Genomic DNA, 23,358 nt, shown 5'->3' on the forward strand with positions numbered 1-23,358 from the left:
GTACCGCAAACCATGGTGCAATCCAGGGCACTGGTGATAGCTCTGATCCTGCTCCTTAGCACCACCGTTCCCGGTAAGTCTGAAAAGCTTTTATAACAGTTTTTCACTTGCCTTAGAGAAGCCTGTCCTATCCATAAGGTAAAAACATGAATATATGTCCCATCCACAAGGTAAAAACATGAATATATGGTGCTAGCTAGAGTGAAACCAGACAGTAGGAGCTTGGTGTACAAACCACCCATACCTGGTGCAAATATTCTAGCACGGAAAGCCTATGACTCAGGTGCCCCAAAATTAGCAGTGAGGTGCTGCTGGATGCAGCTAGAGCAAATTCTGGGGGAGGCTCTGAACCTGAGAATTTCATGTCTCTTCCCATTGCATGTGGGGGAAGACATCAGAGAGACTGGAGAAACCTCATGCCTTTTTTGCCTCCTCCTTCTCAGAAGTGCACTCAAAGTCCATCTTTGAGAGGGACCGTCGTGACTGGTTGGTCATCCCCGATGCAATTGCAGCTTACATCTATGAAACTGTGAACAAGATGTCCCCTAGAGTTGGTCAGTTCTTGGCGGATGCTGCCCAGACTCCAGTAGTTGTTGGGACCAGGTATGGAAAATCTGTGCTAGCATTGCAGTAGCCATGGGTGGAAAGGGAGAGGGAGGAGTGGGAGAAAGAACAGATTAATGAACTATCTGTAGAAGGAGACCCAAGGGACAATTAATCAACAACCACAGCGTGATGTGACTATAATTAAAAGCAAGGTTGATATGGCTTCATATGACAGTGCAACCTCTTCTCAGGGATGCACATTGAATACAATACTCACGGGGATAGCAAATACTGCTCTTTAGACATGGGTAGTGAGGGAGAGGCCACTGACTGGTGGGGCATCAGCACCCCTGGAAGGAGCTGGGTAGGTGGAGTGGTGCTGTCTGTGAGGGGCTGAGTACTAAAGGTGCCAGCAAACACTGCTGGCACTCAATTCACACAATTGGCTCTAACTGTAAATACGTATTCCTCAGAGAAGGGGAAAGAATTTCCTCCTGAAAGGAAAAGCAAGACCACCCAAGAGATACAGTTTCATCTAAGTCATGGAAAATACTACCTATTCCTATCTTCTGAGGAAAGCCCCTCTAGGAGTGCTGAGGAGCTTCGCACTCTCAGTGAAAAAAGGCAGTGTGAAAGAAGGGTAGTTTGATAACTACTGCAGATGCAGACTACCCTCACTCACATACGTGTGTATCTTACCACATATGCTCTTGTCTCCTGCAGGACTTTCCTCATCAGAGAAACGACCAAACTCAGTTTACTGGCTGAACAGCTGATGGAAAAAATAAAGAACCTGTGGTATACAAAAGTGCTAGGCTACTAGTCAGAAGAAGTCAGTGTTTCCTGATGTGAGTTGGTAGCATCCTGCAGTGTCCTCTTCCCCCTGCCCCTTCTACGGACCAAGATCAGTCAATAACACAGAATCGATGCTCCTGTTAATGCCACTAGAGGGAACCCAGCGTCAAAGACCAAAGGATGGAAGAAACCTGCTGAAGTCTCCCCCGAAAAAAAAAATAATAAAAAATAAAGCTGCTGGGCATGGGGAAGGCAATGAGATTGCAGAGCTCTTCTGTAGCCAAATCTTGAAAATTAATTCCTTCTGAATGACTTGGCTATTGACCCTCTAATAAAAAAAAATCTTGTTGTTACACTTCCTTAGGTTTCCTACTTGTATTGATTGTTATTAAATCACATCCACCTTGGCACCCCATTCTGCTGAGAATATAGCTGCATTTCACAGTAAGTCATTGCAGGCTGTGGTAACAAACCCTGACAGTACAGGCACATTTAACCAAGCTCAGGCTCCTCTTGGTGGATGGGGGCACAGGACAGGACTACCTGAACATCTTTTGGGGTAGCCACAACATGGTGACCATAACCTCACATCAAGACAGACAATGAAGTGCTGAGTCCTACTGATTGTGCTCCTTGGTTAGGTTAGAAGCAAGCAGGTGCACCTGCATCAAGTGTCTGAAGATTTCAAATCACTTGGGAAAACAAGTGCCAGTAAATGAAACTGTGCATCAGTTTGAGTAGGACTTCGAAAGCACGATTCATCATCCAAGCAGTGGTGGAGCCTTTCCAAAGGAGAAGGGAGGGGAAAATCCCTCAGTAGTTTCAGGATGGAGGGTGATCAGTTTATGAGTTGGGCACCTATGCCCAGAGCTGTTTTTGAAGACCTAGAAGGTCCTTGCCAGCCTTGTGTAACTGTGCCTAATCTCAAATGCCCACATTAAGTAAAGAAATCCACCTACTTCATCAGCAGGTAAGCAGAAACAAGTAGGCGATGTCTGAAATCACAGTGGGAGACTGCAGCAGAAGCTAAAACAAAACACTGCTAGTCACGAGATCTAGGAGTCACAGGCACGTGAGCAGGGCTGCTGCTTAGAAGGGACAGCATTTCCAAGGCTGACAAAAGGAGATTTGCCTAAAAACTGCAAAGCAACCCTACTGTCCTTTAGGGCACATCTCTGTTTGGTTTCCACTCGTTGGGGTCAGAGTTACGGGAGTGTAACTGACCATACTGCAGTCCCTGCTGGCTCCTGGCTTGTCCTCCCTTTTATTTAGAGCAGCCCAGCACTTGCTGCTCCCTGACACTATTTCTAGCTTATCCGGTAACCAGCAATGAGTAGAGGAAACATAAAAAGAGGGACAGCCCAAGGAGGAACTGGGAGATATTAGTGTTTAGCTGTCATGGACGTATGGAAGAGAGCAAGGGGAGAAGTGAGGGGTGACAGAGAGGAGGGAGAAGCAATAGACACTGAAGGAAGACAAAACAGCAACCTCAAGTCTATCCCTTCCCCTAGTTGAGTCTGACTGTAGAAATGAATTCAAACAGCTGACAAAAGGCTAAATAACAGACAACGGCTATATTTCATACTGTATCTCTGCTCCAACCTCCCACTAGCGTTGGTGGAAGAGCTGCCCTGTCTCTACAAGCACAGTTCTAACCTTGGATTTTACCCTGCAGTCCACAATTTACAACAATATTTGACCTTGTCAAGAGACAAGGCTTTGCCATTGTCAAGCTTCAGTACTTGTATTGCTTGGGCAGCCTTATGATGGCGGAAAGAAGGTCCTAATTGAGCAGGAAGGCTTTCTTTGGTGTGGAGCATTGGATACTGAAAATGTACATATCCACTTTCTTTCTTATAGGCCAGAAAGACTTATTGTCAGCAGTACCTGATTCTCCAAAGTTTCCCGTTGCCCCACTCTCATCTTCCTCTTCTAAGGTCTCCCCTACGAGAGGAGTTTGCTTCAGCACAAACCCAAACATGCTCTAGCTGTTTTCCTGTTGGAGCAATATGGCAGGCTGCAAATAATGCAGGACAATGGTCTTTTGGGGAAATGGGACTCCTATCTTTTGGGGGTTGTTTGTTTTTTTTTTTTTTAATTATTAGTTGGATCAGCTATTGACATAAATTTGCACTTAACCAGTTGTCTTGAATAATAAATCTCTTTTCACATTTTCTGTGTCTCAGCAGGTACGTGGTACCATGCACAGTTGGAGTGAAATCAGTCCCTATGCAGAGCAGCAAGCTCTTTCACCTTTAGTTACTTCACCACTTTTGCAGACCTATTTTGCACATTTCTTTATTGCTGCCAGTTTTGCTCAGACTAGTTCCGCTTCCCTGGTCACGCATGAATGTGCCACACGCATATATGAATTACATTAATGCATCACTACTGAGAAAAAGGCTTAGAAAATTGCAGTTTGTGCTGATAAGCATGTTGCCCACATGAAAAAAAACAGAAACTTCAGTCCTTTCTGCTACAGAAATAATTTCCTACCTGTTTGTTTTGCATGTCTGCTCAGTCTCTCTCTTTCTTCCCAAATGTAACCCTTGCAGGCAAAGCTCTGTATCTTAAATCCACTCCTGCATTCAGCATCCTGTGACTTCTCAGGACGGGTGTTTTTCTTACTGCTTGGGCACTCCACGCATATTTTCTTCTTAAAAGAATGAAAGTCATGAGTCTTTTAAAAGAGCCTGAATGTGTACTTAAAGTTGTGTGCCTTGGAAACTGGTGCTTCAGACTTCTCTTTGTATGTGCTGCTAAAAAAAATGGTAGGGAAAAAGTTTGGAAAGTAGAGGGGAATTCATGTTGTGTTTTGAGCCGGTTGTATTGCTTTGTCAATGCAACCCGGTGTCACTTCTCTACTGTATTGTGGCATAGCTGGAGCAGAGCAGCACTTGCTGTGAATTCCATGCTAAAACTTAACGCAGTTCTGATATTTTGTTAAACACGCATATAACCTGTTCATTCCTCTGCAGTGTAACCTCCAGAAAGCCCTAGCCAGCCACGTTTGATATCTGATCAGTTTTAGTATATGGGCAAAACTGAATCAGCACGTAGATCTCTGATTCTCCCGAATCTCACAATCACAGTTATCTGAGCATTTGTATGCTTTAAAAGAAGTAAACAGAAAACTTTTCGGGTGGCTAATCTGCTGCATAATCTACAATGTAGGACAATCTACAAAATAAAAAACCTGCCGCTGCCACTTGTGACCCTGACATTGCAGGCATTGTCTTTTGGCAAGGTCTTTAAAAGCAGAAACTAGCAGCTGAGATCTGGCACAGCGTTCAGGATGGGACTAGGTAGAAAAAAAAAAAAAAAAAAAAAAAGCATTTTATCCCAACAGGGATCCTGGGGCAAACTGATGGGACTGGTAGTGAAGGGGTCTTACATTTTACTCTTAAATTATTTGCTCATCTGCTCGGTAGGAATAAACAGCTTAATCTTAATCTGCCTGTAATTTCTTTATAAATAGAGATGGCAATCACTTCCCAAGTGATGCCTCTGAAAGTTCACTGAGTGCCCCGACATTCTTGGAGAGACTTTGTGAGGGAAGTGTTTACTTTGGTTGATATTCATGTTATAGAAACTTTCTTTGTGAGTAATCATCATTCACTTACCAGCTTTGGGAAAGCTTGTGGTATAACTGGTTCAACTGAATCCATTGAGACGAAATCTTCAGAGATGTCCGTTTGCTGTCGTTTCTGAGATGGATGAATAACATCTCGTGTGTTCCTGATCTCTGCAAAAACACCCTTTCTTGGTAAATATCTACCGTGCTGAGTGCTTTACACTGTTTTCTGTTGCTCAGCCTGCTGATGGCACGGAACTGTTTGCTTTTTACGCATCCCAGCTCCCTTTACCTGCAAGACATGGAAAAATTACACCTTGCTGCTGACGAGCAAATGGCTTGCACCATGCACTGCTGTGCCTGGGAGGGCTGACAACCAGCACAAGCGCTTGGGGAGCAGAAAGCTGAACCAGAGAGCGGGTGGGAAGGGACCTGATGGGTGCTGCAGGCTGGGACATCCCTCAGGAGATCAGGACGGATGGGATCCCCATCCAACATGGCTTGGCACACCTCCAACAATGGGGCATCCCCAGCTTCCAGCGCTCTGAGTGAAGAATTTATTCCTCACACGCCTTCTTGAAAAAACAGGCGATGACAGCTGGAGGTGGGGGGGGGGTAAAGTCACACAAAGCAAGCCACACAAAGCAAGTCACACAGAAAGCCACACAAAGCAAGTCGCACAAATAAAATTTATGCCTGCCTCTCTCCCTCCGAGACCCTTTTGCCACCCCTCTCCCCTCAGGGCACCCCGGGGGCTCGGCGGGCACGGTGTTGGGGGGCCGCCAGCCCTTGCGTGCCAGGCGCCGGCCGGCGGGCGGCGGAGATCACTCAGCGCCGCTCTCTCTTTCGGCCGCAGCCCGCTCTCCCCCGCCGCCGCGGCCGGCCCTGACTCAGAGCGGCACCGCCGCCGAGCGCCCTTCGCACGCGAGGCCGCCGCCCCCGGCCCCAGCCCCGGCCCCAGCCCCAGCCCCGGCCCCGGCCCCGCCGCACTCGGGCCCCGCCGCGGAGCGGGGCGGCGGCGGAGCGGCCCCGGAGCTCAGGTAGGGCTGGGGCGGGGGGGGGGGGGGGGCGAGCACCCCTCTGCTCCATGCTTACTTCGAGGGGGGTGCGGGCATGGGGAGAGCGGGGTCAGAGCACGAGGAGGAGGAGGAAGGAGCGGTTCTGCCCCAATCCCCCCCCCTGCTTTATGGCCAGGCTGGGTGGGGAGGACCCCTTGGGTTGTTTCCACGTCGAAGTCGGGTTTTTCAGGTTGTGCTACGAGGCGTACCTGGTGCCGAGGCGGAGGCTGCTTTCGGTTGGGTGTGACGACCCTGTGGGGTGAGGGGGGAGCCCGGGCGTCCCATAGTGCAGGATCCCTCCATGTGTGCTTTGGTTTTTGGGGGGGACGTGGGGCGAGGCGACTGTGCAAAAACAAACACTTTTAAAAGCATTTCCGTTTTCGCTGTTCCAGACCTAAACACGCGCAGCATCGGTGGCTGCAGGTGTGAGCTAACCGCCCTATAGCTGTAGGTTATTGAGTTGGCAGGGACCCACAAGGATGCCCTGAGGGTAGCAGAGATAAAACTGGCTTCGTTAACGCGCCGGGAACACTGCAGTATTTGTGCGCAGGCCACAGCATCGGCTACCAGCCATGCCTCGCAGGAGGCCATGTTTCTGAAAACGGCTTTGCAGAGAAGTTCCCTACAGCCCCGAGTGGCACTGACTGTGCCTGCAGAATAAATATGCACAGGTGTAGCTGTGGTGTGAGTCAGCGAAGAGCACAGGTCTGCCATTTCCACAGCCTCTTGCCTCCAGGTCCGCAGTAGCACCCCAGCTAACCTGGTTCAGATACTGCTTTGGAGGCTGCTCAGGTCAGGGCCTGCAGAGGACACTAAAGAGAAAACATGCAACTCATGCTTTGCGAACTGCAAGATGGGTTTATTTTTATCCTGGCTACGATGCTCTCCTTTCCCTCCAAAGCTGCCCGTGTCCCTGTCCTACACACAGGGTGCGGACGGGAGCGCCTTGCCCGAGGAGCATCGCTTCGGGGTCCACAAAATGGCGTGCGTGGTGCCGCGAAGGCGGAGTGATCTGCAGGACCCGGCTGTTTTCTGTTGTGGTCAGTGAAACACTGGGCTCTTGTTTTGGGAAGAAAACAAAAAAAAGAAAAAATAAAAGGTCTAGTCTTGTTAATAGTTGGAGGTCACACTCGTATTCTTAGTTTAATCCTGTCTTTTTTGGGGGAGGAGGTGAGGTTAAGCTGCCTTTGTTGCTATTAGCTAATTCAGCATATTTAGGTTTCCTGTGCTTCTAGTTTCTGAGCCGCTTTGCTCAGTGCAAAAGTGGGAAGGCTCTTGTGTTTCTCCTGTTTGGGTGACAAAAATTGCTGGAATTATATACGTATACTGCTGTTTTAGCTATTTAAGCAACTCGTTGAGTCTTTTAGCAGGTAAAAGCTTTCAGTGGTTTTAGATTTAAAAGAAGCTAGTAGTTTTCTAATAAAGTTGACTTGAAATTTGTTACATTTCATATATAATAACTCTGGTAGATACTGCTGGTGGAAGAGAATGCTAGTTTTATTTTTAGTTACCCATTCTCCCAAATAATAGTTTGATACCTCGGAAAAACAAAGATCTATTGTGTAAAATCAATGCGCACATGACATTTAATACTATAATATTTATTGAGAATCAGTTCTTCATCCAGAATAGTCCTGAAATGATTCCAGTCATTTCTCTAAAAAATGTGTCGCATGAAGGTACATTTTTTTGTCTTGACACTAGTGATGGGGCTGGCCTGCATCTGCTCAGAAGAGGCTAGCGCTGCAAATAGGGCAGAAAATACCAACTTTCAGCTTCCGTGTCTGTAAAAACAACCTTTGTCCATGTAAACTCTGTCCTCCTCCTCAGCGACTTCTTACTAGCGGTTTGGTTTAAATTTTTTTCCACTTGAATGGTGAGCTCCTTTTGCTTCATCATGCGTTATTGCAGAGAGTGCACTGGGTGACAGACGGAGGGAGGAAAAAAAACCTCTCTGCATCATGTCGCCTCAGCGGGTGTCTGTAGCTTTTGCCAGCCCACATGCAGTGCTGGAAATAGGGTGGAGGCAATTGCCTTCGTTCAACCTGGAGAAAAATGCTTGTGGCAAAAGGCAAGATAGAAGAGTACCAGGCACTGCTGCAAGTTTTTTGGGTGGCTCACTGGCTACCAGCCCCCAGGGAGGGTTGGCAGGCAGTACAGGCACTGCTAACTCATGCCATGGCCAGACATGGCGTCAAAATCCTGAATGTGAAGGGTTTGGGTTGGAAGGGACCTTAAAGACCATCTAATTCCAACCCCCCTGCCATGGGCAGGGACCCCTCCCACCAGCCCAGGCTGCCCAAAGCCCCATCCAGCCTGGCCTTGAGCACTTCCAGGGATGGGGCATCCACAGCTTCTCTGGGCAGCCTGTGCCAGAGCCTCACCACCGTCATAGGAAAGAATTTCTTCCTAATGTCTAATCTAAACCTGCCCTTCTTTATTTTAAAACCACCCTTTTTTGGTTTAAAAGTACTTCCCTGCTCCGCAAGCACTTGCTGCCACAGGGTGCGGATGTTTGTGGTGTTACTGCCATGACCGAGCAAGTGGCAGAGCTGGCTGGCACAACCCAGTGAGCTGGCACTTTGCTGGTGCTGATGGCTGGTTACGGCCTCACAGCCCATCAGCTTTCTTTTTAATTGGAGGTTTCTTTCCATTCTTGTTTGCAAAGAAAGCACGTGTGGTTCGAGGATAAACCAGCAAGTTCAAGAGCAGTGAAAAGGAGCTTCTAAACAGATCTGCATGGGATTTCATGATTTTCAATGCATTGATTGAATTCTGAGGAGAAGCGAATTGCTACCATTATGTTTTTTGTCAGATATGTGTCAAGAATAGTTGACGTGTATTTGCTGGTGATCTAGACAATTGCCTGAGGTCTCCTCCAGCTGTGCTGCACTGGTTATGACACTGGTGTTAAAACATGAGTCAGAAAACACGGTTGCTTTCTTAAAATAAAAGGAAGGCTGCGTGTCTTTGTCCCGTCTGCCAACAGGAGCCGTTCTCCATGGCTGTAACCAGCAGCCGTCGACAGCTCTTGGCAGACACCAACACGACAGCTTCTCACCATGGCACCACGCGTGTCTCGCACACCAAATAAACCCTACCCACCGTGGGGCAGGAGGCCCTGCTTTATTTTCTGGCCTCATAAAAATGCAGGCACTGCCATGCAAAGGCCGGATTCAGCACGAGACAAATTGACAGCTGCTTTGCTGTTCTAGTTTAATTATAAGACTGAAAACGTATACTTTGGTCCTCGTTCACTCTGTGCAGTGTTTTGGAAATCCTGTTTTTATTGTAATCTTCCTTTTTCACTTCCTTTGGACCTTTTCACAAAACTTGATTTAGGGCAGATGCTATCCTATCAGGTCTTATGGCAAATATAGATCTCATTTATTTATTTATTTATTTATTTATTTGAGATGCTTAGCCTCGCTCGTCAGCTCTGGCTTTCAAGTCTGGCTGAAGTAAGCATTGTCCAGGGACGTGGCCCAGGGAAGGCATCCGGAGAAGGGAGACCGAGCCTTCCAACACATGAAGCAAACACACGGACCACTGGTGTTTGGCTGGGTAATGCACAGGCTTACAGCTGTGGGTGAGGACATGGGTTTAGGACACCTGAGCTGCTCTCAGCTGGCTGGTTTGCAGGATTGGTGTGGCTGAAGAAACGCCAGCGTGCACTTTACTGTCAACTTGCAACCCGAGCAGATAGTCCCAGCGCCCCAGGCCTTGTTCATCCATCACTGATATTCCCATCACCATCACCTGCTGAATGGCAGTTTGGGAAAGTTGTGTCCGATGGCCTCAGGGAACTGAGCCCAGCAGCACAGCCCAGAGCATCTATTCAGATGGCTCTTGTCTTTGTGGGGGGCTGTGTAATTATAGGAGTTTCATGGGACCTCAGACTGTTTGGAGATGAATCACTAGCATGAACTCTGAAAGAGGGCACACTGATCCCACTGAGTTCACTGCTGGCTACGCAGTCTGTGGGTTAGGCTTTCGGTCTTATCATGCAGCCAAACCCCAACTCTCTTGAAGTTAGCCCTATAAAACTCCGGCTGATTCCAGTGAAAACAGGAGTTTCCCCATCGACTTTAATTGCTATTTATTTGGGTGACAGTGGGGGGTAGGGACCTATCAGCGTCACTAGTCCAGTTGCCCAAGTCATCAAAAAATTTGAGTAGTGGGAGGGTTGCATCACCTTTCAGCAAGGATTTTGGATGTTTCTAATAGCCTTGGGGTGGTTGCAGCCTCTGCAGGAGCTGTGCAGGTGGGAGCATGCTACACTGCCATTGCTTCATCTGCTCCAAACTTTAGCCCTAGACTCTGTGGGGTTATCAGGGTTATTCCAGGATTATCCTCCGCTTCCTCCAGCTAGATCTCTTCTTTTTTTTTTTTTTTTTTGGGGCAGCAGCTCTGCTCTGAAATGTCTTTTCTTCTCAAGTGCCAGCTTAGTTTCTCATGGCACCTTGTTTTAGCACACTTCATATCTGCTGCATGCTCTGCTCTACTCCTGCATGAAGTGGGTGCTCTCCAGGTCTCTCTGTGCCTTTATTCTCTTGATTTTTCTCTCAGCTGCCTTCTCTGTCTTGGCGAGGTGTGCACATGGGTTTTTTAATTACCTGACTATTCCTAAGTGCCCTGAGGTGCCACGTTCTTTGATGGGAAATCAAAATAGCTGGGTGCCATTTCACCTCACCTCCAGCCAAGCTGCTGGGAGGTCTTGGGCATGCAATTGCACTTCTCAGTGCAGTCGTCTGCCTTCTCTTTGCCTCCTAACACCCCTCCATCTGTAGTCTGTAGTGTCCTGGCCAGCAATGAGGAGGGCAGAGGTTTATGTGCATGTATTTCTTGAGAGCTGTCGAGCTCCCACCCTTACCTGCAACATTTCCTTCAGTGGCATGATTGCACCCGTGGCGGGTAACTCCCACAGGTTCAAAGCTGCGCAAAAAAGCGTGCATCTCTTCTTTTCTTCTTTTTTTTTTTATGGTTTTAATGTTTTGCTGCGTGTGAAGCGTGGGTAGGTATTTCTGTGGTTCCCAGAGGAGGGAGGGTGAGGAGAGGGTGACGGGGGAAATGCGTGGCGAGGACTGGGGCTGTGTGGTCATGCAGGTGTTTAGGCAGCACGCAGGGGGAAGTCGAGCGAGTGGTCCAGTCAGGTGCCTGCTACTGTATATGGCAAGCATATTGATTTATACGTGGTGTTCCTCAGTGGAAAACCTGTTCTTTGCATTTTAGGTCTGTCCTTCTGGTCATTTTGCCTACCGGTTTTGAAGCTAGACTGAAAATGTGGATGGATTTTAAAACCGCTGTCCAAGTTTCATTCTCAGAGCAGAGTGCCACGCAGTTTCATGCTCTGGTTTTCTTTGCCTGAAACTGAGGGTAAAACGAAGGGCATCCTTCAGGTGGCAGCTGTCATTTTGTATTAATAGTAACTAGTTTTATCCACATACAGAGAAAGATCATCAAATTCTGGAACAGAGGCGGGTTATTTTCAGACTTGACTAGTGACTTTTGGACGCATCCAGTTATTTTGTGTGATTATCTAATTGATTTATTTTTGAAGAGCCAGCTGTTTAGAAAGTGAGTACTCAGCCCTTTCTGGAAATCAGTGCTTTGCAAAGGGTCTGAAGCTAGACCTCCACAAACGAAAGCCTCAGAAGTCACCAGTCACTTTGTGGGAAGCGTTTTCTTTGAGCACAGATTCCTGCCTTACCTCCCCCGTGCCCTACTCCAGTACCCAAAGCAGCAAAATGCAGTCCAAATTTCCAGAGAACCACTGGTCTCTCCTCTTCTGTTGTAGGGATGCCTGTGGTAAAACCCCAAGTACTTTAGAAAACGTGAAAAGTAAACAGTAGAGGAAGTAAGTTCACTGACTGGACTTAGTGGGAGCTTCTGACTAAGAATATGAATCTCTTACTAAGAAGGAAACTGTTTTGAAGTTTGAAAAGATGTATTTTGGTTACAATGCATTATTTAGATGATTGATACTGATAATCTTGCATGCTCTCAAACACAACATGTGACCCCTATTTCTAAAGCTGCATTTTATCTGTTACAAAAACACAGGAGCGGTGAATTGGGAAACTAAAACCTGCAATTCAATTCATATTTAAAAATAAATAACAACCCTACCAGCTTGCCCTTTGCTAGGGCTTTTCTCCTGAGTGATGAATCCTCTTTACTTTCTCATCCCCCGTATTTCATGTTCTTTTACTTTATTATGAACTCCCATCTTAGATGCCTAGGTGTTTGGGGCCAGATTCTCTCTGGACTATACTGAGCATCATGTGGGTACTCAGTTCCTTTAGTGGGCTCTCCAAAACCTCCTGTCATGTGCAGTGGGACTCCAGCAGGGCGCTGAAGACCCACATCTGGAAACTAAGCAGGTGCTTGGGTTGTTACTGAAACCTCGAGTGCACTAACTGCAGGTTTTGTGGTACAGTATTAAAATGTTACATGAAGTAACGTGGGCTGCTTCTGGTTTTCTAGGGCTACCTGTGTGTGTGACATTAGGTAGCGTAGTAATTACTTTTGAGTCCATTTTAATGCATTGTCAGTGCGTATTTCCACTGGGCAGGAATTTAGGTAGCTCTTCCCTTGTTCCTGTTCATCATCCAGTCTCAATTTCTCTGACTGCATGCAGAACGCTGGCATATTTGGTCACCAGTCTGTGTGGAGCTATTTCCCATTGTAGGATTGTCTTTAAGCCATTTGTGGTAACTTCTTCCTGTTCTTCCTTTGCCAGGCTTTTACCTAAAATACACTCCTTAACTGGGTGAAGCCTTTTAAATATGAGAAGAACCAAAATCGTTTTTCAGTTAGAAATTTTGGAGCACGTAATGATTTGAGTTCACTGCTTGCAGATCTGCTCGTGAGTCTCTGTTGACTCATGAATATAAGTGATTATACGAGAACAGCAAATTGATATTCCAGCAGTATATGACTGCTAAAAGTGCACTTACGTGTCCCCAGTCATGAGTTGGCATCTGCTTATAATATATGCTTTACTAGCACCTGTAAAAAAAGCTTATTTTCTCTTATTTATCTATTTGTCTGTTTCTCTTATTTGTCTTATTTCTCTGTTTTCTGTTACTGTTCCTGTGCAGCGATCAACAAATTTTACTGGATGTAACATGGCAGCATCTTTGTGCAGCTGTCCACATTGGTGCGTCAGGTGCTGAGATGAAGGCTGCGTAAATTCCTTGCTCAGTTAAGTAAGCATCGATTCTGGGTGCAATTTTCCTTTGTGTTGAGATGAAACACTTTATTTCTGAAAAACGTTGATTCGTTGTAGCCAAAACGGAGACCAAGAGATGCATCTGATCGGGTCTGACTTACGTCAAGAAGCAGAGGCACTTGACCTTCAATTGTGTACGTCTCAGGAAAGAGCACTAACCTCTAGATTGTTTTTTTTTTATTTATAGTTGTTTTCATGAAAACCTCAGAGGTCTCGATTTCATTCCAAGGCAGTACAAAAATATCTCTGAAATCATGAAAAGCTCTGTGGGATGGGCAGATACACGCTCCCACCCAGATCTGCGGACAGCTTTCTAGTTAGTAATACTTTGCTGCATTTCCATGACAATGAAAGGAGAAGTTAGATTAAAAACAAACAAACAAACAAACACCATGTTTCATAGCTGGAATCTTCTCTAATTTATTTTTAAAAAAGTCCAAATTACTTAAAAAGATCTGTGGTAGGTGTCATGTCAGAATCGCACCTCTTCCATGTCACACAGCAAAGCACTTTGGAGTCATCAAGGTCTTTTAACAAGGATAAAATAGGCAGGCTGTTATGTTACTCAAACCTACCAGGTTAATTACTTGAAATCACAATAATTTTGGTACCATCCTAAGCTGTATTAGTGCTAACATACAAATAATGAATATTAACATGAAATAGTCAAAATTCCAGAAGTTTGTTCAACTTACTTCTGTTGTCTTTCACGTGTAAGAACTGAAAATAACATTTACATTCTAAAATAGATCTGCAGTTTGCAAAAATAAAATAAGCACCTTCATAGGGTACGGTCTTTTGGGTGAAAGCCTAAAATAATCCAGAGAGTTTTGCTTTGTTGAATTAGTTGCCTCCTTTGTAGGTTTTTTCCCTCATGTGAAACATTCGCTGTGGCATTACATATGATTCTCTTCAAGCCTTGAAATATTCAGCAATTTTGTTGTTTGTTTTATTTATTTATTTATTTATTTATTTATTTTCCAGGGGCTAGTGTGAAAGGTTAGGCAGTGGAAGGAGATCCTGGTAGGTTTTCCAGGTCATTGTTCCAATTTGGTCTGGTATTTTGAAGCAAAACCAAATGAAACCAGCAGCACTAACTTAAAATAACTGAAATTCCTGTAGATTGGTTGTATTCCAAAGAGATCGTTCTGCTTTGGATGGGATTGAGGCGGAGGGAAATAATAAGTGAGTCTGACTCACTAAGAAAACGCTCTTTAAAACAAGATGCGATTTTTTTCAGTGACAGGGATCACAGGTTATTTGGAATGTAGATCACCAATCTCTTTTTCTTTCTTCTTTTTTTCAATTAAAAAATAAGCCACTTGCTATATACTAATAAAAGTAGACAGGGTAAAGGATTGGTGAGAGGAGACGATTGAGACAGTAGTTTTTGAAGGTCAAACAAGACTGAAATGTGAACTGCAGCGTTCTGATTTTCAGACACAGGAAGGTCTGAAAACGCAGTTGTCATTCTGCGTGCATCTGGAAGCCTGAAAAAGGGGGGTGGCAGTTAGGTGTGGGGAGTAAAGTTTCTCATGTGGAGGAAGAAAAACAAAATCTTTTAGAAGAGGTAGTGGGGGAGAAAAAAACGCATGCAGTGAAGGGAGAGGAGCGTGAAAAACTGGTGTGCGTCTCAGGTACTCCCTTGCAACCCAGGCACACATCCTAGCATCTCTCTGCGTGCCTTGGTGTCACCTGTGATGGCTGGAAGATGCTTGTGCCTGCACTGGCCCTAGCAGGGCTGGGGTCCGTGCCTTGGCTGATGGGCTTGCACTGCCCTCGGGTGAGGTTTGCTTTCATGTCTCTGCCTTCATTAAGCAGCACCGCCACAAGGCTCAAGAAAAAATGCAAATACCTGGATTTATTCATAACACCCAAACTAGTTATCCCCACTATGGATGTTTAGAGAATACAGAGGAAAGGCAAGGCGAGGGAAGAGCTGTAATCAATGCAGTTGTGCTGGAGTTACATCAGAGACGTACCTCCTCCATCATTCAGTTTGCACATTTTTTCCCTTGTGACCAGTGTTCAGGGCTTTGCCCATTTCTCTCTGGTTTTGACAAATTGTGTTGGCTGTTCTGGTATAGCTGTCTTCTCTTTGAAGCCTTGCAGCCCATCTGCATGGGTGCCACCGTTCACCCTGCGAGTCCTTGTGTCCTCTTCCTAGGTTGGAGACCGTAACTCTTTTTATTAGACCACCCTCTTTAATTAAAAAAAAAAAAAGTTATTTTCCACAGATTTATAAAACATCTCAGTGTTATTCCAGGAACAATCTCCTGCGCCTCATTACCTAGAAAACAACTCAGCTTCAATGAAATGGAAAGATCTCTTCTCTAACAATCAAAGTGGTCTCAGGACTATGGATGCAGACCCTTTCTTCATGAAGAAGCTGTGACTGAGCCGTTTGGGTCAGTGATGGCACTGGTCCATGGGCCAGCTCGTTCCTGCCCTGGCAAAGCTCGTTCCCTTCCCTACAAGAAGGGAATGATCACAGAACCAGACTCGTATAGCTTAGCTTTAAACTCTGCCGCCCAGTGAAGTGGGAAGGGGTTTCCTGTGTAGCATCGCATGGAAGTTATCACCACCTTATTTTACTTTTTAAAAAGTAGAGCCAAAGATGTATACTTGCTGACTTTTTGGTTTCAGTTGGCGGAAGAGAAATTGCCTTACCTTACAGGGCTGTAAATATCATTACATATCTTTTAGTTATTGCAGTTCAAGATTTGTTTCCGTATATGTTGTTTTATCACCTTGTGATGTCTTCTGCCTCTAAAGTCAACACGTTTGCGGGTTTTGCGAAAGCTAGTTCAAAAGCTTCAAAGGTTAAGTGTAAAAGAGAAGAAAGATAGAAATCTTGAAAAATCAGGAAATACAGAAGGAAAGTTTCGAACAGTCTTTTGACTCAGTCACGTTATACATCCTGGGTGCTTTAAGGTATTGATTTATTGGATTTATGACAAGCAATAGTACGTTAATCTAAACATTTTACAAGAGAGACAACAGAATATGAGACATTGCAACATAGCCAAGGTATCAGTGCTGTTGGAAGTCTAATTCATATTTTAACTGTGCACTTTAAAACATTTGTTTTAAGAAAACATTTCTATCACTGGCATTTAGAAAAAGAAGTCCAGTACCGGATTTCTGATGAGCTGCGTAACTCCGTATTTGTTCAGCTTGTTCTTCTCTGAGGTATTACAGCTGTTAAAAATGTGGACTTGACACCAGCTGGGCAAGTGATGTCTCCTCTGCAGTATATAAAATGCAAGACATCTGCATTTCCCAGAGACTGCTAAATAGGAATGGAACGGCTTCATAGAGCTTTTATTATTATTATTATTTATGTATAGAATTTAACCCTATCAATGAACTAATAGAGTGCAGCTTTTGGATTCCTTTTCTGTGAGCATTCCTGCAGCCAAAGTTTCTCAGCGTTCTCTGTTTCACTCAAATGTTTGTGAAACTCTGCCTAATTTTGCTTTTCAGGCACATTTGCATTTGACTTTGCTTGTGTCTTGACATAAACTGGTTGCAGCTAAACAAAGCAGACCTGGACTTCGAAGGGTGCACAGCATCATACCATTATACAGCAACCCAAGCAGTCAGAAATTGTGTCATATCCCCAAAACCATCTTAAAAGGTGTGACGGTGTTGTTGTTTTGTTTTTTTTTTTGTTTTGTTTTGTTTTTGTGGTTGGGTTGTTGTTGTTGTTGTTTTGTTTGTTTGTTTTTTTGCTTGTTTGTTTTTAAGAAAAAATGTTAAATGCGGAGTCTCATTGGCTTATCTTCTGGTTTCTCTGCGTTCAACCTTTTTTTTTCTGAAATAATAGGGGCTAGAAACTTACATTAATTACCGCGATTAAAACTGAGATTTAATCCCATAATCAAGAAGCTGACGCTTTTAAGGAAAATGCACAAGGCTCAAGTTATGACAGCAGGTAACACAGCAATTCATTAAAACATTGCATTTCTAAACTCAGAAAACCTCCAGAAAAGGAGAATCGATCAGGTTGTTTCCAGGACGTTGCGATGTTTTCGTGTGTAGGCTAGGAACCGAAGAGAAGCAATACTTCTGTTTTTCTTGCTCTGAGCAGAATGAAAACCTACGCATTTCAGTTCAAAGCCTGCCTCGGGGTGGCTCCGACTGATCGGCCTCCCCCTGGCCTGTGTTGGTAGGGCTCCGTGGATCTCTCTCGGTGTGGCGTTTTCAGGCTTGCACGGCGCAGCGACACAGCAATCACTGTGAACCATAGGTCCGTGGTTAAGGTTTCCTATTCCATTTACCTGTCTTTAAAGGGAAGTGCTGCTCCTCCAGCCTGACGTGCCGACTGCATTACAGCTGCAGCTCTGCCCCTGTCGCTCGTTTCTTTTTTTCCCCTTTCCTTGCTTTAGTCTTTTCCTGCCGTCTCTGGAGAGAGAGGTCCCTTCCTCCGCGGTCCTGGCTCCCAGTCAGAGGGACACCGAGCGCTTCCTCTTCCTAGCAGCATACTCCCCCGTGATGAAATTGGATAAGGAGTGGCTCAAGCGGGTGTCCAAAGTGTCAGAGACACTGCCGCTGCTGCTGACTTTCACCCACGGGCACAGGCACCTGAGCATGGCCCTGCGGATGTAGTTGTCAAAGCAGTAGTAAATGAAGGGGTTGGCACAGCTGTTGGCGAAGGCAAAGGGGCTGCTCACCTTCACGCCCACCTGGGCCACCATGTCAGGAAAACAGTCGGGCACTTTCCGCAGTCTCAACAGGATGGCCATAAGCTTGAAAAGGTTGAAGGGGACCCAGGAGATGACAAAAGCAGCCACTACAATGAAGACAATCTTGATGGATTTTCTCAGTTTCTTATCGTGTTTCCCGGACCTCTGGTAATGCATGCAGAGCCTCCTGGTGATGGAGCAGTAAAAGGTCAGGATGCTCAACAGCGGGAAGAAGAAGGCCAGGATCAACATCATCAGCGACACGATCTGTTTGGATTCTGTCACGGCTTTGTCTGTGCAGTACGTCTTGCCGTAGCGCTCCTTCAGTTCCCTGGACAGAAGGGTCGGTATCCCCAAGCAGCAGGATAATAACCAGACGCAGATGCAGAGGCCGGTGGAATAGGATCTGGTTCTGACCCTTCTGGCGACGGCAGGGTACATGATGGCAAGGTACCGGTCCGCACTCATGCAAGTGAGAAGGAGGATGCTGCAGTACATGTTGACGGAGATGATAAAAGAACTGGCTTTACAGAGGAAAGATCCTACCCTCCAGCTCCCGTCCGATGCCTCCTTGTCCACCCAGAACGGCAGCGTGATGAGGAAGATGAAGTCAGAAGCAGCGAGGTTGATGATGAAGATGTCGATAAGCCTCTGGACCCGGCGCTTGAACACCAAGGCCGCTATCAGGATGGAGTTGCCGATGATGCCCACCAGGAACACAACAGTGTACAGGATGGGGAGGAAAGTAGTCATGTGCTGCAGATGCTTGTACTGGCAGTTGTCCTCATAAAAGTAGTCATCGTAGTTCAAAGTGACCATAGTCACAGGCGAAAGCTGGCTGAGGTCCATTTCTGGCCAGGCTGTCCTCATCCTGGCGCTGAGGAAGGCTCCGAGTTCCCCCTACTCTGCCCCTCGAGGCCTGCTTTAAAAACATGTTAGCGATAAGGGGGGAGGAGAGGGGGAAGGAGGAGGAGAAAAGTGGTTTTGGGGGGGGTAATTCTTACACTTTTAGCCAATCGTGTAGGAAAGAGACAAGCAACGAGCATCTCTGATTAGTCCAAACCCTGTCCTATGAATAAAGAGCTGCAGCTTTTTTTTTAAATCAGGTTTAGTTTTACTGATTTTATCTTCATTTTATGTTTGCCTGTAGAGGTGAACGAGGTTTGTGTATTGCTTTTGTTTTGGGGGGTGGAAGGTTGTTTTCAAGATTCTGAACTTTTTATTTTTTTTTTTTTTTAGGACAGGATATTACTAGTTTGCAGAGATTAAAGATTGTACCACCAAAGAAAAAGTCAGAGAGTGGTGAATTCAGGTGCCACGTTCTCTATCTTCCGTCAAGTTTTTTTTTGCTTAAGTTGCCCTTTGGGGCAAGCTCAGCTTTTCTGCATCTTGGAGGCTTTTATACTTTCTTTGTTCGTTTATGATTGTTAATTTCTGTTGAGAGTAATTCTCTCATATGGATGTCCTTAGGCAAAAAACATTTAAAACTATGGTCTCCAATCTGCCCTGTAGATGTTTGGTGCTGGTTGCAGGCTCCTGACTGCTCTGCCAGTGCCCCCTCAAGCCCCTCACCCAGCTTTACCAGAGTCTTTGAGACGTAGAGGCCAGATCACCGGCATGTCACGTCTTCAGCTGCAGTCCGAACCCTAACTTGGTGTTCCCATCCCCGCACCAACTTCCTTGTAGGCCGCACTTCTCGTCCCCAGAATGGTGGCGTGGTCCTTCTCCTCCTGACCACAAAGCCTCCATCCCTTTGAGCCATTCTCAGATATGCTGCTCACTTTTCCTAAAGAGCCATAATTTCCTCCATCATTTGTTCACAGTTTCGTGCACAGCTCCAGCTGTAGCTTAACCGTACAGTCAGCTCTTGTGGTGTTACATAAATCAAGTGAAAATTCTCACTTTTTGAGGTACTGATTTTATTACGTCTTTGTCAGTGTGTACTAACTTGAAACAACTTCTACTATTGTTCTTCATCATCCTTCCTCTCTTCTGCAGATCAGTTCATCTTCTTCCCCTCCCACGTGCATGTTCACAGACCCGGTGTGTCCTGGGGCTTCTCAAAGCTTTGAGCAAATCATTCCTGGAAAGCTCTCCAGTCCCAGCCAGGTAGGTGAGGACCACATATGTCTGCCTCCACACGCAGAGAGCAACTCTGCATCTGACAGGCAATTAATCCCGTCCAGGGCACTCTGGATGCCCTCAGGCTCACTCTGCCAGTGCTGAGGTTACATGCTCCAGTGTTGTGGGTACTTGGTAGACTTCCAGGTGCCTGGACAGGCAGACAGCTGCTATTAGACTGATGGATCAAGGGGTATTTAGATGGGCACTCTCTGTTGCGGATATTCTGATGATTAATAAGGAGCTAGTTATATATGACAGCCTTCCTTTCCGTGGGGCACTAGTGGACTCCTCTCTCGCAGACATGAGCATGTGTGTTATTCTACTCTGCACTTAGATCCTAACACCTTACATGCAGTCAACAAGCTTTATAAATCAGGCACAACCTTCTCTCTCTCCATCTCACATCACTAGATACTCCTTGAAATTCACTCCCTCCGTCTCTTCATCCCAAAGTACACAAAAAAAGCCAGTAACTTTTAAATAAGCTTAATAGAACCATGAGATAAGCATATACCCATGCACTCTTGTGCTTGTGGTTCCTCACCTTGTTGTCTCCGTGCAATTTAATAGCCTTACAGAGCAAAACAAAAAATTGGATAGTAAGCCTTTTCCAACAGGGATCAGTTCTGCTCTCTGGGGTGAGCTCTGTACTTTGTGACTGCTTCAGAGAGAGATGTGGATGTTGCTCTGAGTTTCCGTATTACAGATGTGATGCTTCCTCATCTGGACAGAGGATTTGCAAAAATACTATGATGTGTTGTCACAAATGGTGAGGCTGTCTGTAGTTGTCTCAGTGAAGCAGCAGCAGGTGTGTTTGCAGGTGGTCTATAAGCCTTGTCTTTTTTTAATGTGGTATTGATTTGCTTAGGGTTTATCTTCACACGGGATCTGCATCTCCCAGAGCTCGTTTCCCTGAAGGAGAGCTCTCAAAAACACTCAGCACACAGAAATGCCCCTCACAACGCTGCTGTGCACATACTCCAGAAAGCCCGGCACATGATATACTGAGACCCCAGAGATGCCATGAGAGTTGTTGTCACCAGGAGGACAGCCTCCACCCCTCCTCACCACCCTCCTAGACGTCTACAGCACTTTTGTCCTCCTCCCACACCTCCTCAGGTAGGTGTCAGTCCTTTTCCTGAACAAAACACTCTGCTGAAGCAGCAGCCACTGGCTTGGCTGCAGTGTGTTTCCTTCCATCCGGGGTACCCATCCTCTCCAGTCCTTGCCACAGTGCTCTTGAGGCAATGTGAAACACGCAGCCACCAGGTGCTGAGTTGTTTTGAACCTGAGAGTGAACCTGAAGCTTTTGTGACCACACGCTTGCAACAGATGCTGTTGTTGTGGCCGTGTGTGTGGTCAGAGCCACTTCAGCACGTCTGCTTCTCTGGTGTCCCTGCTTTTTTAAAATGCACTTGTGAAGTGCATTGTGTCAATGTTTGTACCGTTCCTTAAACCCTCCTAATAGGAAATACTGCAGTCATTGAACTGGAGGCAGCTGCTCGGTGCAGCAGGTACAGCTCAAAACATCACACTCTTGTAAAGCCTCAGCAGCTTTTCTGACAGTAGCAAGGGAAAACATTTAACATTATTGTTCTCAGTCGGGTAAAGCTTGTTGACACGTGTTATGGTAGCCTTATAATGTTATGGCAAAATGAGTAAAAGATGTGCAGCAAAACTATCTGTACAGGAAGTATGTGGGATGTTGATTTAATTTGTTTCACCACCACCCCTTACAAATTTCTACAATTGAAGCATTTCTGGCAGCAAGGTGGGTGTTTTTTTTTTCCTTTTTTTTTTTTTTTTACATTATCTGTTTTACTGCTAGGTTTAATGTTTTATTCTAACTTGTACGTGTGCTTTTATATAAGTACAGGCATTTAGGTGAAATTAGTGTGCATCAGTAAATTATTAATGATGATAAATGCTGAGAAGGAACAGAGCTTCATTTGGCCATGAAAGAAAGTGTAGTAGTTTCTAAATGATTGTGCTTCAAAAACCTTCTGTAAGGAATAGAGATTTGCAGACCAAATAAAAAAATATTGGCTGAAACTGTCCTACTATGCTACAGCTGTGGTGAAGGCAAGCTCAGAGGAAACCATATGAATGCCAACTAAGAGAAGTTTCATCCCAAAATGAAGAGGAGAGGGTGGAACTGATTGAAGTAAAATTGTGGGTGCCAAGACAGTGCACCAGGATGGGCTGAAGGAGTTTCCTACCTGGAGCAAATGGTCTTCAACGTGGGATGCAGGAAGAAAATATTTTTGGTGCAATTCGTAAATAAAAATATTGATGAAAAAGTGTTTATTTCTTTCCTCTTTTTCTCATCCTTTTTAATTTCTATTTTTGTTTGTTTTATAATGTGCATAATATGTTAGTACAGTAGTAAGTGTAAATAATTTATAAATAAATATACGTATAATGGAGGTGCATAGATCAAAAATGTTTTACTGATTGGAGTCCACGATCAAAAAAGTTTGGAGACCCTTGACCTGGAGGTTGAGCGGATATCTTTAAAGTGAACCTGTGCTATTCATCATATTTGGAAGAAGCACATCTGGAAGGTCTTTCTGTGAAAAATGTAATTAGGGTAGGATTTGCTTAGCCTATAGTCTTCTGTGCCAAAGATACAAAAATACAGAAGGCAAAAATAAAACTGGGGAGACTAAAAAAATTGAGGGGAATCCATGGGATTTCTGCTGCATTGTCTGTGTGAAATGTTCATGGATTGTGCCTAAAACACAAAAACTAAAACTGCCATTTTTATTACAGAGTGTATCTGTTGGGAGAAGCGATATCTTGTAGAAAATTAGCTAGTAATATTGAAAGAAATAGGCAATCTTGCAAGCACCTTTTCCAGGTCTGAATCAGTAACTCAAGAAGTGAATGTGGTATTTGAAGAAGTTTTTTTCATTTCTCATCCAGTATCAACTCCATTTAATACAGATAATGCCTCCTCCTCTCAGTGTTTACTTATTTCCTTAGTGTGCAAGAGCTAAAACGCCGCAAATTTTGTGTGAAGATTTTCTTTTACAACACACGAGTTTTTTGTTGGCTTGTTCGCAACATCACTGTTAAACTGTCCGTGCTGGAACACTCTTGCTGGAGGTACAAGACACGATTCAGGGCTGCTATCTAAGAAACTACAGATCTGCACAAGGCAGGAACAGCTTTTAATCTATAGCCATCAGCATTATTCACTTTGTGCTTTCATGTGTGAACTACCGCAGTTTCTAAAGAAAACTTTTACTTTGAAAATTTTCTGGAATAATCCTATTGTGTAGCTGATCTGATCTAGCAGAGGTTCTGCTGAAGCAGATTGAGGAGGTGTGAAAAGAA

At 45.2% G+C, this 23,358-nt stretch overlaps 2 protein-coding genes across 3 annotated transcripts; one reads left to right on the top strand and one right to left on the bottom strand.

Annotated features, from left to right (window-relative positions):
* Positions 1-12: 12 nt before the first annotated feature.
* LOC118244957 (apovitellenin-1) lies at positions 13-1,405 on the top strand. Of its 2 annotated transcripts, XM_035540474.1 has the most exons (3): positions 13-73; positions 444-603; positions 1,270-1,405. In XM_035540474.1, exons 1-3 carry the CDS (start codon positions 13-15, stop codon positions 1,367-1,369), a joined length of 321 nt encoding a protein of 106 aa, XP_035396367.1. In that variant the 3' UTR covers positions 1,370-1,405. The 2 variants fall into 2 exon arrangements, with proteins under 2 accessions (XP_035396367.1, XP_035396366.1); XM_035540473.2 differs by lacking the exon at positions 13-73 and having other exon boundaries at positions 380-603.
* Positions 1,406-16,882: 15,477 nt separating this feature from the next.
* GPR15 (G protein-coupled receptor 15) lies at positions 16,883-18,815 on the bottom strand. The gene has a single exon (XM_035540464.2). The coding sequence runs from the start codon at positions 18,763-18,765 to the stop codon at positions 17,656-17,658; it is 1,110 nt and encodes a 369-aa protein (XP_035396357.1). The 5' UTR covers positions 18,766-18,815; the 3' UTR covers positions 16,883-17,655.
* Positions 18,816-23,358: the final 4,543 nt, after the last annotated feature.

This window comes from Cygnus atratus, chromosome 1, assembly GCF_013377495.2.
Source record: "Cygnus atratus isolate AKBS03 ecotype Queensland, Australia chromosome 1, CAtr_DNAZoo_HiC_assembly, whole genome shotgun sequence".
Taxonomy (NCBI): domain Eukaryota; kingdom Metazoa; phylum Chordata; class Aves; order Anseriformes; family Anatidae; genus Cygnus; species Cygnus atratus.

Coding starts and splice junctions, on each gene's coding strand:
- GPR15 (XM_035540464.2), bottom strand. CDS start 18,765: ATGAGGACAGCCTGGCCAGAAATGGACCTCAGCCAGCTTTCGCCTGTG.
- LOC118244957 (XM_035540473.2), top strand. CDS start 380: ATGTGGGGGAAGACATCAGAGAGACTGGAGAAACCTCATGCCTTTTTT. Junction 604..1,269: donor CCAGTAGTTGTTGGGACCAG/GTATGGAAAATC, acceptor TGTCTCCTGCAG/GACTTTCCTCATCAGAGAAA.